This window comes from Urtica dioica, chromosome 6 (assembly GCF_054948205.1).
Source record: "Urtica dioica subsp. dioica isolate 48M chromosome 6, U.dioica_male_clone48M_v1_H2, whole genome shotgun sequence".
NCBI lineage: Eukaryota > Viridiplantae > Streptophyta > Magnoliopsida > Rosales > Urticaceae > Urtica > Urtica dioica.
Window position 1 is genome coordinate 23,748,963 of NC_142761.1, and position 15,863 is coordinate 23,764,825.

Consider the following 15,863-nt stretch of genomic DNA (forward strand, 5'->3'; position numbering starts at 1 on the left):
ACTTATGTGGAATGAATAGAATGAGAGGAATGAGGGTCCTATTTATAGGAGAAGGGTTGGCCTTGGAAAGAAGTAGTTTCCTCTTATTTTCCAAGCCTTTATGAGCAATCTTTTATTACCTATTCCTATCAACATAGGCGCCCACCTCATTTAAATCCTCAAGGGATTAGTTTCCTCTTTTGTTTCTCTCTTGGTTGCCTTAGCCGAAATTTCCTATACAAGCATGGGAAATTTGTTTCCTCTTTTTCTTTTGGCAAGTATCTTGATACATTTATGCACAAAATATTATCTCTTCCTATGGGTATTATGGGCGCCCAAATGGTCTCTAGAAGGAGCTTCTAGAAGCTTCTTCATTTGTTCACGACAACATGAGAAAGGCCCACTAAGAATTTTCAATAAAATTCTTATGAAATGAAATTAATCCACAAGGCCCAATTAATCATATTATGGCCGAGCATTACTTGTCATCAAATGACCATGTCAAAAAATTTATTGACATTCATTTCATCCTATGTCTCATAAGACAAAAATACCATTTTGACAATTTTCGTTCTTGTTTTGACTTAGCTTCCAGTTTAACTATTCCTATTCGATGTGATTCGTGACAGTGACCTCATGGACCCAAATGAACAAAGCTTGAGCTAAACACTTGAACTCAAAAGTTCACAAACCTTTTCCAAGTTTAGCTTAATGCTAACTGACTCCACTAAAGAGTTGACACTGAAAATCTCTCGGTTCAAATGAATTTATTTTCTACTCAAGAATTCAACCTAATTATGATGAGCGGATCCACAGAATATTATCTATGTTTACCCTTCATGAATGTCATCAGCTAGTCGGGATTTACTAAATTACCATTTTACCGTTCTAGCTGTTATTTCCTCAACTCCTTTGTCGCTTGTGAATAAGTTAGAAACAATGTATTGACGAGGAGCTAACAAGTCACATTGTTTCATCCAAAAGAGTCAGGACTCAATTTGGACACTGGCCAGTTCATTTATTCACACTCCAAGGAACAAAGCATGAGGTGACATACATTGCATTTCAGCAATCTTGTACATGAATTCCATATCTATGAGAACTTCACAAAGTTACTCATGACATTCTCACAACTTAGTATTTCACCAATAGGCCTTGTTCGGAATCACATAGTGAGTCCGAACTCTGACTTTCTCAAATGAGAATACGTAAGCTGTGATATGGCATGTCTCATTTCAGGATTAAGGTAAGCATGATGCAATTCATACATAGTGACTTCGAGACATAAGAGGTTAAATGGTTTGTTCTTATCTTGTCTCTAGAAGTGCACTGGTCAATTCAGTACCTTCGGAAGATACCTAGAAGAACGAGTCTGCAACTCTCAATGCCTCATAACCAGACATCATAGATTCTTCTAACAATCGTACTGAGGTCAATAGTCCTTTGACCCTAAGATTGCGAATATATCGTTTTAAGCAAACTACGAAGAGTTTGTTCATGCAAATCTACATTTGTCTCTTCCGAGTCTCTCTCCCATGCTGGCTATTGCTTCCATCGACTTCGCGCGGGTGGCTTTCTCCATACGTTTTTCTTCTCGTCCTCGTTGTTGGCCACCCTCTCCTTCGGTGACGTTGGATGGTTCCGTTGTCTTCGCCATCGTGAACCTTGCTCTGATACCACTTGTCACGGGCTTAGTTGTTGGACTAAAACCGTGCGGCCTTAGCTCGTTGGACGGGCTAAGTCAGCCTGGAAAATGGAGTGAAGGAAGGGAGGGTCGGTCGAGAAGTGAGAACGAAAGTGTTTATAAGACAAATTTGTATTATATCGTGAGTACAAAGAATGTTCGGATGCGTTCTGATGATCCTTGAAATGAAAATGGCCTCCCTATTTATAGGGAGAGATACAAGAGAAGAATCCCTAGAGTCTTAAGAGAAAAGTACGAAAATACCCCTGCCTTGCATGTTCCCTAGGAGATACATTGAACCTAGACACATTCTAGATGGTTCTTGAGTCTGAGTGGCTTGAGAGACCTTCTAGAATGTGTTTTGGAAGAAATTCCCCTTTGGGCCTTGCAGCTTGTTGGGCCCAAATGTGTCTTGGATCAAACCTCCATGGGAACTGAGGGCTCCACTGGGTTGGATTGGTCACGTAGCCCAGCCAACTTTATTGGGCCGTGACAGCGCGCTTTGGAATTTCTCATGATAGTAGGGATGCTTATTTATTTGTCTTGTAAATAAATATTCTCTATTATTTTTTATAATTAGATTTTTTTGTTGCCATTTATGTTTAGGGTCGGTTCAAATTAGTAAATTTTAGAGTTGTAAGTTATTAGGTAGAAGCTGTGAATATTCGTCTAGGCGATATGAATTTATCCTTTTGAGAGAGTTACACTTGTCTCTCGAGTACCCGGTTCTTTTTTTGTTTCGAAATGTAACTTTTGTTTGCTAATTTTTTTATGGAATATAATTGACAAATTTTAAATGAATTTTAATTTTGAATCACTTGAACAAAGTGTTATAATTTTAATTCTACTATGTTTTTGATAATTTAATAAAAATGAGTTCAATTCGAATGTCTAAAAACGATTTAAACACGATTAAATAAACCATTTAACACGACCATTTAATGGTTTAATTTAAATGGTTATTGATTTGTAAAAAAATAAATGGTTGGATTTGGATCTAAACTCCAAACACGACTAATAAATGGTCAGATTTGGTTTTCGCAATTATTTTAGAAACCACGATTAAAACGACACGAACACGAAATTGCCATCCCTAGACGCCACGAGGAATGCTGCAACCATTGTCAATACCTGAATGGAAATGGGAAGAAATAGCTATGGATTTTCTTACAAATCTACCAAAGTCGCAGGAATGCTTTGACACAATCTGGTTAATCGTTGATCGATTTACAAGTGTGCATATTTTGTTCTCATTAATGTAGCATACACCGAGAGAAAGTTAGCAGAAGTGTATCTTGAGAACATAGTGAAATATCATGGTGTCCATTTGAGCATTACTTCAAATTGAAATACTTGATTCACTGCTCATTATTGGAGAAGTTTCCACGAAACCATGGGAACGATACTAAATTTTAGTACTGCTTTCCACCCTCAGACGGATGGAAAATCCGCGAGAGTTATTCAAATCCTGGAAGATATATTGAGGGCGTGTGTGTAAAGTATAAACTTTTGAATCACTCCACTTGTATATTTAAGTTTAATAAACGAGCTTCCGTTGTTACAATTAAATTCTTGAGTGATTTATGGTCCTATTAATTTATAGAATTAATTTAAAATATTTTTAGGTAATGAAAAATCTCGGAATAAATAAACGATTTATCGAGTTTGTTCTGAATAATAAATTATTTTCCGATGAAATATCCCGAAAATTAATTTAATAAATAAATTGTCAAGAGTGAGAATTATTTCCGAGAAATCTTAAATATATTTAAATGAATCAAACCCGAACGAGAAAATTCTCAGTTTAAAATATAAAATCGATATCCATTTTTAATTGTGGACTTTAAAAAGGATTTAAATGGATAGGACCATTTGCAACAAAAATTAAGGACCCAGTTGCAACAAAAATTGAAATTTGGGCACGAAGTGAGGCTTTGGCAAAAAGCTGAGGACTTAAGTGAGCAATTACCGAAGTCTTGCTCATATAAAACCCACGCTGCCTTATAGAGAAAGTCGGCGTGAAGAAGACAAACCAGAAAAAAGAGAGAAACCGTGGGAGAGTAAGAGACGCCAGAGAAGAAGAGAAAGGTTCGGTCGGAGATGTTCGTCGCACGCCTCACCGGAGAGCCGCGTGAGGTAGTCTTCTTCTCAATCCCTTCTTCTTGTTTGTCCTTCTTCTTCTATTTTCCAATCTAAAATTTTAGGACCATTCGTGTTTGTTTGTCTCTCCTCAAGGTTTGGACGTGATTTTTTGAACGGGAGGAAGGTTTGTACTCGCAACATAGCTTGAGATCATCACGAGGTAGAGAAATTTCGAATCCCTTTCTTTTTAGTTTGAAGTTAGGGTTTCCTTTGGGGCTCTTTAATTCGACCGTGAATCCTTATATTGATGATGGATTTGAGTTGGTATGACCTTGAAATTGTGTTGGATGTTGTTGATTGATTGAGATTTCGTTTTGGTTTCTTAAACTGAAATTGGACAGGTTGGTAAACGGACATGGGCAGTCCGATATGGACAGAGATAGTTTGTGATATTATTTTTCCTGGATATTTTACTGAATGGGCTTTCTAAATTGTCCAAGAGCATGTAAATCCGTTAAGAATTGATTTGCGTTTTGATTTTTTTAAAATGGTGTTGCAGAGCAGTAAAAATTGAAAATCCTAATCTGTGTATCTGTGTTACGGGCTGTTTTTGAGGTAGTTATCTTGATTCAAATTAATTTTATAATATCTCGTTAAAAAATTACGGAAGTTAGTTATTTTATGAAACTAGAATCGTTGGATTTGGATTTGTGTAGCTATAGGTATGATATGTTCTTTAGCTGCTACTCGGATATGAGATTTTTGAAATGGTGTTTCGGGTTTGGCTCTTGTTACGGGTTGTGTTTTGAATTTGAGATTTGAGATTGGAGTTTGGAATTTTTTTGGATAAGCTTAGCTCATGTCGGTTAAATCCCGAAATTTCTCGGGTCTCACTTTGTGGCCGAGTGGTCGAGATTTATTATTCAAACCATGTGTGTGAATTTGAGTGTGACATTATGTTCCTGATTGGATTTAGCAGCGGGGTTTCGAAAGAGTTGAACCTTAGCAAACGGGTTTGTTGGGCTCAAACCTGGTGGAATTAGTTCGGCGAGCAAACTTGTGAGTTACTTTTGATCGTCACACGTCTAGCTCACAGTTGAAGACTTTATGTTTATGTCTTTGTACTCAAGTTTTGTTTATGCCAAATTGGGTTGTGTCTTTACTTATGTTTGGAATCTACGGTCCTACTAATGGTCGTTGCACCGAAAATCTTAGATCTTAGAATTTCCGCATTTCGTTTTATGACTTGAGTTATTTTTAAAGTTTAGAATCCGTTCTAAGCCATTAAATTCATTCCTTGATATTTCTGTTTATTTCGATTAAGGAATTTATTTCAAGTACTGTGTTTTACGGTACGAAGCTTTTCAGATTCTCAACTGGGGAACCAAACTCTATAACTTACGTAAAGAATGAGTTAAATTCTCGAGCGTAACCCGAAGCCCAAAGCAACGAGCCCAAGTCTTTTCAAGTACTCTCGAGTTGCTAGTTAGCGTAACTGTTGGAATTGATCTAGGGTTAAGAAAAAGTTTAACACTTCGAGAAAGCGGCGGAATTTAAAATTTTTATTTAAAACAAGTAAAATGATTTTACTAACTTAGACAAAGAGAAAGTACATATAAATTAAAACATCAATGAGCATTATTAATTTACTAACCTTTTAGAAGCTTGAACGTTGAGAAGCCTTCGGAAGGTTGAAACGTTCGTCTCCCCTCGCAGCACGTCTCTCTTCTTTCTTCGGGAACTCGAGCTACCACGAAAGTTTCTATCACAAGAATCACTCGAGAAAGAAAGGAATTAGTGTGTAGGCACTTTTAAACACGACGACTCAAGAACAAGTCTTAGAGTCGAAGAGCTAAAATACTATGTCAATTGTGGACCTAAGTGCCAAAATAAAAACGAAAATAAAACTAGAGAGAGAGGGAAGGGGCGGCAACCACAAGTTCTAGAGAGAGAAACTCTCAATCTCTAACTTATGTGAGATCAATAAACAATGAGAATGAGGCCTCTATTTATAGGGGAGAGATTACCTTGTTAGGTTTGTTTATGGGCTAAAGATTAAGGTTTTATCATAATGCTTCACACAAGGAATAATGAATGAACGTTTCAACTTTTATTAATAAATAAGCAATTACAAGCAAGAGTCTTCGTGAGACTATATTACATCAAATGTACATAAATAGACACTACTACTCCTCTTGTGGGCACGATTGACAACAAACTCCCACTTGACTCAAAGAAGATGTGAGTAGTCCTTCATGTCTAATCCCTCACGATACTGGTCGAAGACCTTGTTCGCTAGGGCCTTGGTGAATGGGTCTACTAGGTTGTCCACAGTTGAGATCTTCTTCACCTCCACGTCTCCGCGCTGCACGATCTCTCGAATTAAATGGTTTCCTCTCAATATGTTTAGACCGCTTATGGCTTCGAGGTTCCTTTGAGTTAGCGACATCCCCACTTTTATCACAATAAAGGGTCATGGGCTCGTCGATGTTTGGAACAACTTCCAAATACTTAGGGAATTTTCTAAGCCATACAGCCTTTTTGGATGCTTCACAAGCAGCCACATATTCTGCTTCCATTGTGGAGTCAGCAATGCAAGATTGCTTAATACTCCTCTAGACGACAGCTCCACCATTAAGGATGAACACAGATCCCGAAGTGGATTTCCTGGAATCCTTATCCGCTTGAAAATCGGAGTCAGTATATCCCATCATAGTCAGGTTAGTACCTGAATATGTAAGCATCAAGTTTCTAATTCTTCGAAGATACTTAAGAACATGCTTAATAGCAATCCAGTGCTCGGGTCCAGGGTTGGATTGGAAACGGCTAACTACGCCAACAGCGAAACAGATATGAGCTCTAGTGCAAAGCATAGCATACATGAGACTTCCTACGGCTGAGGCGTAAGAAATTTTTCTCATGTGCTCAATCTCTTGTGCAGTCTTGGGAGACTGGTCCTTAGAGAGTGAGACTCCATGCCTAAAGGGTGTTTCCGATCTCGAAAGATTTGGATCCCCAGAATGTACGCGGCTTCTCCTAAATCCTTCATATCGAATTGCTTTGCTAGCCAGTTCTTAACCTCAGATAATTTACCCACATCATAACCTATGAGTAATATATCATCGACTTATAGTACCAGAAAAACAACTTTGCCTTCGGGTATTAACTTGTAAACACAAGGCTCATCTATTGACTGTTCAAAGTCGAAGCTTTTCATAGTTTCATCGAATCTAATATTCCATGACCTAGATGCTTGCATTAGTCAATAAATGGACTTAAGTAACTCACAAACATTGGTCTCTTGACCTTTATCCACGAAACCGTCTGGTTGAGCCATATAAATGCGCTCGTCAAGATTGCCATTCAGGAAGGCAGTTTTGACATCCATTTGCCAGATCTCGTAGTCGAGAGCTGTGGCTATGGATAAAAGTATGCGGATGGTTTCAAGCATCGCGATTAGCGAGAAGGTTTCTTCATAGTCAATCCCTTCTTGTAGGGTATAACCCTTAGCCACAAGTCGTGCTTTGAACGTCTCAACGTTTCCATCCGGACCCATTTTCTTCTTGTATATCCATTTACACCATACGAGTTTAATCAATTCATGAAGGTCTACAAGTTTCCAGACGTTGTTGACATACATCGAGTGCATTTCAACTTTCATGGCGTCAAGCCAAAGGTTTGATTCAGAACAATCCATTGCTTGGCTATAGGAAACAGGGTTATCCATGTCAGAGACGGCTACGAGAATGTCTCCATAGGTCTTGTACCTGTTAGCCTTTTTACTATGACATAGGTGCGTTAATCACGCGTAAACTCCTATCTCCCGAGCTTAAAACCAACGAGTCCTCAAGGATTTTAATTATCTCTAGAGTGTTTTTGATGGATTTTCAGGTCTATATGGGTTTTACTAGTGTTTGGGGTCTCAATATGGAAAATAAGCTAATCGGAGTCAAAACGGAGCAAAAACGAAGAAAAGAAGCGAAGAAAACATTTTTTCAAACTCCGCGCACCGCGAGGTCCATTTCGCGCGTCGTGTGGAGTGGAAATTCTGCACCAAAAGCCACAGAATTTTACGAGCGAAAAGAAGGACCGCGCGGCGCGCAGGGTGAAGTACGCGGCGCGCGGTCGTCCTGACAAACTTCGTTCTCTTCAATTTTTTTTAGCAACTCTCAGCCATTGGATGGGATTTGAATGCTTAGATTGCTCCGAAAACAAGCCCATTCAACATTAAAAAGACCAATGTACTCAGAAGAAGGCATGCATGGAATGAGATTTTTAGAATCTATCAAGAACATATTTTCATTTTCTTAGTTTTTCATAATTTTTCCAAAAATTTCCAGACTTGTTCATACTTGTGGCTCCAATTTGAAGAGAATGAGGTAGCTGCAGAGTTCCACCATTTTTGCTACAATCCCAATCAAAGTGTTCTATTCTCTAAACTCTTATATTTTTAATTCAAGTTCTCCATATGCTTATGATGTTTCTTGATGTGTTGTTCTTGTGTTCATCTTTAAGTATTTTTCTTGTCATGGTTATTAATATGAACTAGTCGCATGTATGGCTATGGTGTAGCGGGTTCATTACGATGTAGGATTCATGATATTAGAATTGTTAGGTTGTTGTTTTTCTCATCACTTTTACTTAATCCATAACTATGCTTAATGCTTGTATGAATGTCATGAACTCATGCTTGTTTTATGTTCAACTCTAATGCTTGAGAAAGATTAGGTTGTTGTGTTTTTGTGTGGATTACTAGAATTCATTCATAGGCTAGATATAGCTAGGTTGTTTTAGACTCGTGAGAATACTCTTGTTTTTTTAATGCTAGCCGTGCTTGTTAGGAGTTGAGATTAAGAGATGATATTCCAGTATCGGTTTCGGTTGTTAGATGCTTGAGAGAGATCTATCAATTCGATTAAAGTGATTATGAGTAGTGAAAAGTGTGAATCTCAATAGATTGTTTCTTTTCTTAATTCAGCGAATCCAAGTTGTTTTGTGAACCCGTGAACCATAGTCCTTCCCTTTATCCAATAGAATTTTTGTGCATCTAGTTGTTTAATTTTGTGACGTGTTAGTGAATTTTTGTGACACAACAATTCCATCAACTATATTTAGTTCTATACTAGCTTGTGATTATCGGATTCCATATTTAGCTAATCCTCGAGGGATCGACTAGTTCTTACGATTTATTACTATTGCGACCACGTACACTTGCGTGTGCGAGAAAATTTGCAACAAGTTTTTGGCGCCGTTGCCGAGGATTAGTTTTAAATTGCAATTCGACTCATAAGCTTTTATTTGAACTTTCTTTTATTTTTGTTTTCTCATCTATTTTCGTGTTTACTTGCAAAGGTTTATGCGAAAAGACGGTGAATCAAGCCTCCTACCGATCGATCCTGAAATCGAAAAGATGTGCAAACGAAACCGGAAGGAAAAACAACAAAGGATCGAGGGAGCAACAATGGCCGATGAGCGACCTCTTCTCGACTACGTCCTACCTATCACAAATGGGTATCGTCCGGCTATTGTTAGTCCAGCTATTGAGAACCGGGGCTTCGAAATCATCAAAACCGGGATGATCAACATGATTCAACAAAACCAATTCGCTGGATGCGCAACCGAAGACCCGAACGAGCACCTCACCAACTTCAACGAGCTATGCGGCACATTCCACATCCAGAACATCAGCGTCGATGCAATCCGAATCTGCTTGTTCTCATTTTCCCTTCGCGACCGAGCGAAGATTTGGCTGCAATCTTTGCCGGCTGACTCCATCACCACTTGGGAGGAACTTTGTGCTAAATTTCTTGCAAAGTTCTTCCCATTCGAGAAGACAGCCCGTTTGAAGAATGCGATCCACATTTTCGGGCAATGGGAGGCGGAGTCCTTGCATGAGGCGTGGGCACGCTTTAAAGAAATGATGAGGAAATGCCCTCACCATGGGATAGCCTTGCCGGACCAACTACAAACATTCCACTATGGTCTCCTCACATCAACAAAGACCTTAGTTACCACCGCCGCGAGAGGTACGGTGCTAACTAAGACGCCATTGGAATTCCATGACTTACTTGAAGAATTGGCTCGTTCCAACGAGAAATGCCCGGTAGAAAGAAGACTCATGAAGCCCGGTCCCGCGACCGCACACGCTACCACAACCGAAGACTAATTGGAAGAGTTGAAAGAAGTGCTAGCACAAATGGCGGAGCTTAACAAACAGCTAAAGGAGATGAAAGTGGCAGCCAAGGTCACACAAGCCGCACCGGAGCCATGTTTTTTGTGTAATGGGGCTCACTTCACCGACGATTGCCCTCAAGCCAATGATGTACATGCCGAGCAAACCAACTACGTCAACAACTACAATAATCGGGGCCAATATCACAATGCCAACAACTACAACAATGGAAGTCGAAACAACAATTACAACAATCAAGGATGGAGAGGACCTCAACAACAACAAGGGTTCGGGGACAATCGACCTTCACCAACGTACCAAAACCAAAACCAAGGGCAGCCACAACAACAACGGGGGTTCCAACCTCAACAACAACCAATTCAGCCCACGCCCAAGATCGAGCCAAATGACATGTTCCTAGCATTCATGAATAGGACAACGACAATCATGCAAAATCAAGAAACCGTGCTTCAAAATCAAATGGCGTTGATCCGGAACATTGAGACACAAGTGGGTCAAATTGCTCAAGCTCAAAGCAATAGACCACAAGGGAACCTTCCAAGCAACACCAACATCAACCCGAATGACCAATGCAACGCAATCACTCTTCGCAGCGGGTTAGTGGTTGAGAATTCAAACAAGGGGAAGGAAAAAGAAGGAGACGGTGCATCATCATCAACACCACAACAGCCCATGCCTACCTCCTTGACTCCCTTGCACGCCCCCGTGCCATTTCCTCAACGGCTCAAGAATAACAAGCTCGACGAGCAATTCGGGCGGTTTGTTGAGATGCTCAAATAACTCCGAGTCAACATTTCGTTCGCCGATGCCATCGTACAAATGCCGAGCTATGCGAAGTTCATGAAAGACATCCTCTCCAATAGGCGCCGGATTGACGATTGTAGCACAATTACACTTTCCGATGAGTGCAGTGCTATAATCCAAAGAAAGCTTCCACCAAAAATGAAAGATCCGGGAAGTTTCACCGTACCATGCGCCATAGGGGACCTCTACTTTGAAAAGGCGTTGTGTGATTTGGGAGCCAGCATCAACCTCATGTCATTCTCCATCTTTCAAAAGCTTGGCATCGGAGAAGTGAAGTCCACGCGAGTGATACTCTAAATGGTGGACCGATCCATCAAATACCCAAGAGGCATCATCGAAGACGTCCTTGTCAAGGTGGATAAGTTCATCTTCCCCACTGATTTCGTGGTGCTAGACATGGAGGAAGACACAAATATCCCTATCATATTGGGAAGACCATTCCTAGCTACCAGAGGAGCCTTGATCGATGTCCAAAAAGGTGAGCTCAAGTTAAGGGTGCAAGATGAGGAAGTCGTCTTCAACGTCTTCAAAACCATGAAATACTCGAAAGAAAGCGACGATATATTCTGGGTAGATATATACTCGGATGAGCCCCTTGAGGTATGTCTTCTTAACTCGTGTGATTCCGCTAACGAAATTGTTACTTGTGCAGCCTTTGAATACGCGAATTACATGGATGGGTTCGAGCCTAATAAAAGAAAGTATTTCGAGGAGCTAGGAGAAAGCCCGAAGCCACGCAAACCATCCATGGAGGAGCCTTCGGAGATCGAGCTCAAGGAGCTGCCTTCTCATCTCTACTACGCCTTCCCTGGAGCTGAGAAGACTCTCCCGGTCATCATATCCGACCACCTCACCGGCGAGCAAGAAGACAAGTTGTTGCGAGTGTTGCGATCCCATATGTCGGCAATTGGATGGACTCTTTCCAACATTAAAGGAATTAGTCCATCTTTTTGCACGCATCGCATCCTCATGGAAGACAACGCCCGTCCCTCCATTGAACATCAACGGAGGCTCAATCCGGCAATGAAGGAGGTGGTGCGCAAAAAGATATTGAAGTGGCTCGATGCCAGAGTAATCAACCTAATCTTTGACAGCTCGTGGGTTAGCCCGGTCCAATGCGTCCTAAAGAAAGGAGGGATGACGGTGATTCAAAACGACAACAACGAACTTATTTCGACTCGCACTGTCATCGGCTTCCGAATCTGCATGGACTACCGCAAGCTCAACACCGCCACCCGAAAAGATCACTTTCCTTTGCCCTTCATCTATAAAATGCTTGATCGCCTTGCCGGCCACGAATACTATTGCTTCCTCGACGGCTACTGCGGATACAATCAAATCGCCATCGTCCCCAAAGATCATGAGAAGACAACATCCACGTGTCCGTATGGCACATTTGCTTTCCGGCGAATGCCCTTCGGCCTATGCAACGCACCGGCTACCTTTCAAGGATGCATGATGGCCATCTTCTCCGACATGGTTGAGCGCACTATAGAGGTATTCATTGACGACTTCTCTGTTTTTGGTGCTACTTACGACGTTTGCCTCGAGAATTTGTCTAAGGTGTTAGATCGGTGCGTGGAAGCCAACCTCGTGCTCAATTGGGAGAAATGTCATTTCATGGTGAAAGAATGGATTGTTCTAGGCTATCGGGTCTCTGCACAAGGACTGGAGGTAGACCGAGCAAAGATTTCCACGATCGAGAAACTACCCCCACCAATCTCGGTCAAAGGTGTACGGAGCTTCTTGGGGCATGCGGGCTTCTACCGAAGGTTCATCAAAGACTTCTCGAAAATCACAAAACCTCTTTGTGGTTTCCTCAAGAAGGATACAAAGCTCATCTTCACCAACGAGTGCATGGAGGCATTCATCACGCTCAAGAAGAAGTTGAGCACTGCCCCGGTGATAGTGGCACCCGATTAGAGCGAGCCGTTCGAGATGATGACCGATGCAAGCGATTTTTCCGTAGGTGCGGTTCTTGGGCAGCGAAGAGGAAGAGTCTTCCACACAATCTACTACGCAAGCCGAACCCTCAACGATACCCAAATCAACTACACCACCACCGAGAAGGAGCTCCTCGCGGTGATCTTTGCCTTTGACAAATTCCGACCTTATGTCATTGACAAGAAGACCATCGTTTACACCGACCATGCGGCAATCCGACACTTGATGGGAAAGAAAGATGCAAAGCCGCGGCTCATGCGATGGATTCTCATCCTCCAAGAATTCGACATGGAGATCAAAGACAAGAAAGGGACGGAGAATCTCGTAGCTGACCACCTCTCACGCCTAGAAGACCTCACCCACATCCAAGACCAAAAAATGCATATCGACGACAATTTCCGAGACGAAAAATTGCTAGCAGTGGAGAAGGTGTCAACACCATGGTACGCCGACATCATCAACTTCTTGGTGATCATCACCAGTGGAAAATCTGTCATGTATTGAACCAAGAACTCTAATCCACTGTAAATAAGGTGAAAAAATAGTACAACAGTTTGTTACCTTGATCTTGGCGAGCATAAGCTTGAACCGATCGAAGTCGTCGAGGGAAGCTCTCTTCTTCTGGACAATTAGCTTTCTCCCCCAAGAGCTATTTTCCCATTTCTTCTTGAAATCTATATAATTAGTTCCAACAAACAAACACGTTATTAAAATTAGGCCGGGTACACCCTAAGGAAACTAAAGCAACCGCTTTAGGCGTCATGATTTTTGGGCGGGTCTTCACAAAAAACAAAAAAAAAACAAGTGACTTCTCATATCAACTGATTGATAATAGACCAATATATATATAATATATATTGTTATATATATATATAACATTATATATTATATTTATAACAAAATATATTATTAAAATAAAAAGGACAAAAGAGGTGATTCATGTTTGTTCCTTGGAAACCATGCCCTAAACCAACACGCCAAGTCCAAACCAAGGAAACAAGGCTGAAAACACCAAGATAAAACAAACCCTCATTACACAGGCCCCGGCCCAGGCCCAATGCCTGCATTGGTCGATAGAAAAATACACGAAAGTCTAAAAATAAAGAATACAACCATAATGCAATGTTAAGGTTCACTTGCTCGAGAATCCATTAAGCGCCCCATCCTTCTTTATTAAAAATCCTACTGTTTCAAACCCGCCATATGTTCCAACAACCAGTATGTATGTGTGTTATATATATACATATATGTATATATATATAAATATATACTCAGTATTAATTTTTTTTATATATCTATCATAGCCCATAGTTTCAGTGACGAAAAAAAATAAAATAATATCAAATATTTTTCGTTAAAAAATAAACCCCCTCATTTTAAGACCTCACTAAGGCCTAAAATAACGTTAGACTGGGCCTTTGAACCCAAAAGATGGTTGGACACTAATAGTGTCGTTATTTGACTAAAAGAAGAACTAACCGGCAGCTTCCATGGCAGCAATAAGTTGCTTTTTGTTGGGGACTCTCTTGATGTCGATCTTAATGTCAGGGAGGGAAAGCCTCTTGAACTTCATTTGGGACCTCACCATATCAGGAGCGTCAACAAGAGCCTGAAAATGAAAAAAAAAAAAAAAAAAAAAAAAAAAAAAAAAAAAAAAAAAAAAAAAAAAAAAAAAAATTGCTTCATACTTGCACTGGAAAATTCTATTTATTAGACAAACAACCCAGATTCAATCGAGTTCTTTTTACATTAATTATACAATGCATAGTATATAAACATTGCACAGTATTCAATCGAGTTCTTTGTATGAATTCTACTACAAAGTTATTCTACAATGCACAGTATTTAAACATTGTAAAAAGACCTAGTCTTGCTCACAATTTCTACAAAAATCATGCTTAACTAAGTTCAATGAAAAAAGCTCAGTTCCGAAAAACTATATATCCACGATGTGAAAGTCATAACATTGTATACTATCTACAAACAGTTGCAACCAAAATAAGTTCGAAATATACCAATCCAGATCAAAGAAACCCTAAACTGATAAACGAAAGTGTTTGTGTAGGATACTTTCTTGACCACAATTGACCGTCCTAAATCCCGAAATATATAAATAAATAAATAAAAATTAATAATAATGAACATACTCTGTTCTGGTCGATGACATCAACGATGACGACGAGCTTGCCGTAGTCGCTCCCGTAGTTGACCAGAGCAACTCTTCCGATCTCGACGTATCTCTTGAAAGGCTACAGAAATCAAATACGAAATACAAAATCAGTTCAAATAAGCGCTAATCATATCAGAAACCAAAGAGAGAAATTCCTCACCATTTTCTCTGCCGCGGTGAGTGTGAGTCTGATAGAGTCGAGGCTTGAGAGACCAGACGGTTTTGGGGTTTTACAAGGACTTACAGCTATCGCTAATTTTTTTTTTTTTTTTTACTTATGTTTTTAGTTAAATATTTAAGGGGATGTAATTAAATAGTCAATTTAAAATTATGAATATGTTAAATAGTAGTTTTATCTTAATTTAGTGAAATAGGAAAAATGTGTAGGAATCTTATTTCAATTTTTTTTATCCAAGGATTAATTTTTTTGGAAGTAATAAATTGCTTACAATAATCATAAAAAAAAATATATATCTTGATCGTTAAATTTTTTTGAAAAAACATAAATTTGACTATTTTGCTGAAAAAATTGAAACTTTGGCTATTTTGTTACTCAATAAGTTTCAAATTGATATTTTGAACAATTTTTCCAATATTTAATGGAATGACTCACTTTGAAACAAAAAGAGAATTCGATTTAAAAAAACACTTTGTTAGGTGCATCAGTTCAGGGAGAAATACATAATTAATCCTTGTTTTTATTTTCGTTTTTACCACTATTAGTTTTAGAGAGTTTTTATGTTAAATCGATAGAATTAACGAGTTCGATAACTCATGAGCCATTTCAGGATATAAAGTATGAGCATGTGAATTTATGAAATTTGGAAAAAGAAAAATAACATTATTGCCTTGAATTATAATAATTGTATTACTCTACTCCGGTACTATATCTATTTGTATTTTCGCCTTTTTATTTTTGTTTTGTCAAACGTTTATTCATTTCGTCAAATTTTGAGTCAAATTTTCGGTAACAAGCTTTGGCTGAATGGTGCTTCTTTCAAGAAGAA

The 15,863-nt window shown here is 39.4% G+C and overlaps 1 protein-coding gene and 1 long non-coding RNA gene across 4 annotated transcripts; one reads left to right on the forward strand and one right to left on the reverse strand.

Moving 5' to 3' along the window:
• The first annotated feature begins 3,659 nt into the window (after positions 1-3,659).
• LOC149393514 (uncharacterized) lies at positions 3,660-5,032 on the forward strand. 3 transcript variants are annotated; one of them, XR_016299875.1, is made up of 3 exons: positions 3,660-3,799; positions 3,899-3,965; positions 4,722-5,032. It is a non-coding gene; the product is annotated as an uncharacterized LOC149393514 (long non-coding RNA). The 3 variants fall into 3 exon arrangements; XR_016299876.1 differs by having other exon boundaries at positions 4,725-5,032; XR_016299874.1 differs by lacking the exon at positions 4,722-5,032 and adding an exon at positions 4,147-4,693.
• Positions 5,033-11,706: 6,674 nt separating this feature from the next.
• Positions 11,707-15,229, reverse strand: LOC149393515 (large ribosomal subunit protein eL14y-like). The gene is made up of 5 exons (XM_089617446.1): positions 15,017-15,229; positions 14,834-14,935; positions 14,166-14,295; positions 13,248-13,360; positions 11,707-13,176 (listed from the first exon to the last, which is right to left on the reverse strand). The coding sequence occupies exons 1-5, from the start codon at positions 15,017-15,019 to the stop codon at positions 13,162-13,164; spliced, it is 363 nt and encodes a 120-aa protein (XP_089473572.1). The 5' UTR covers positions 15,020-15,229; the 3' UTR covers positions 11,707-13,161.
• Positions 15,230-15,863: the final 634 nt, after the last annotated feature.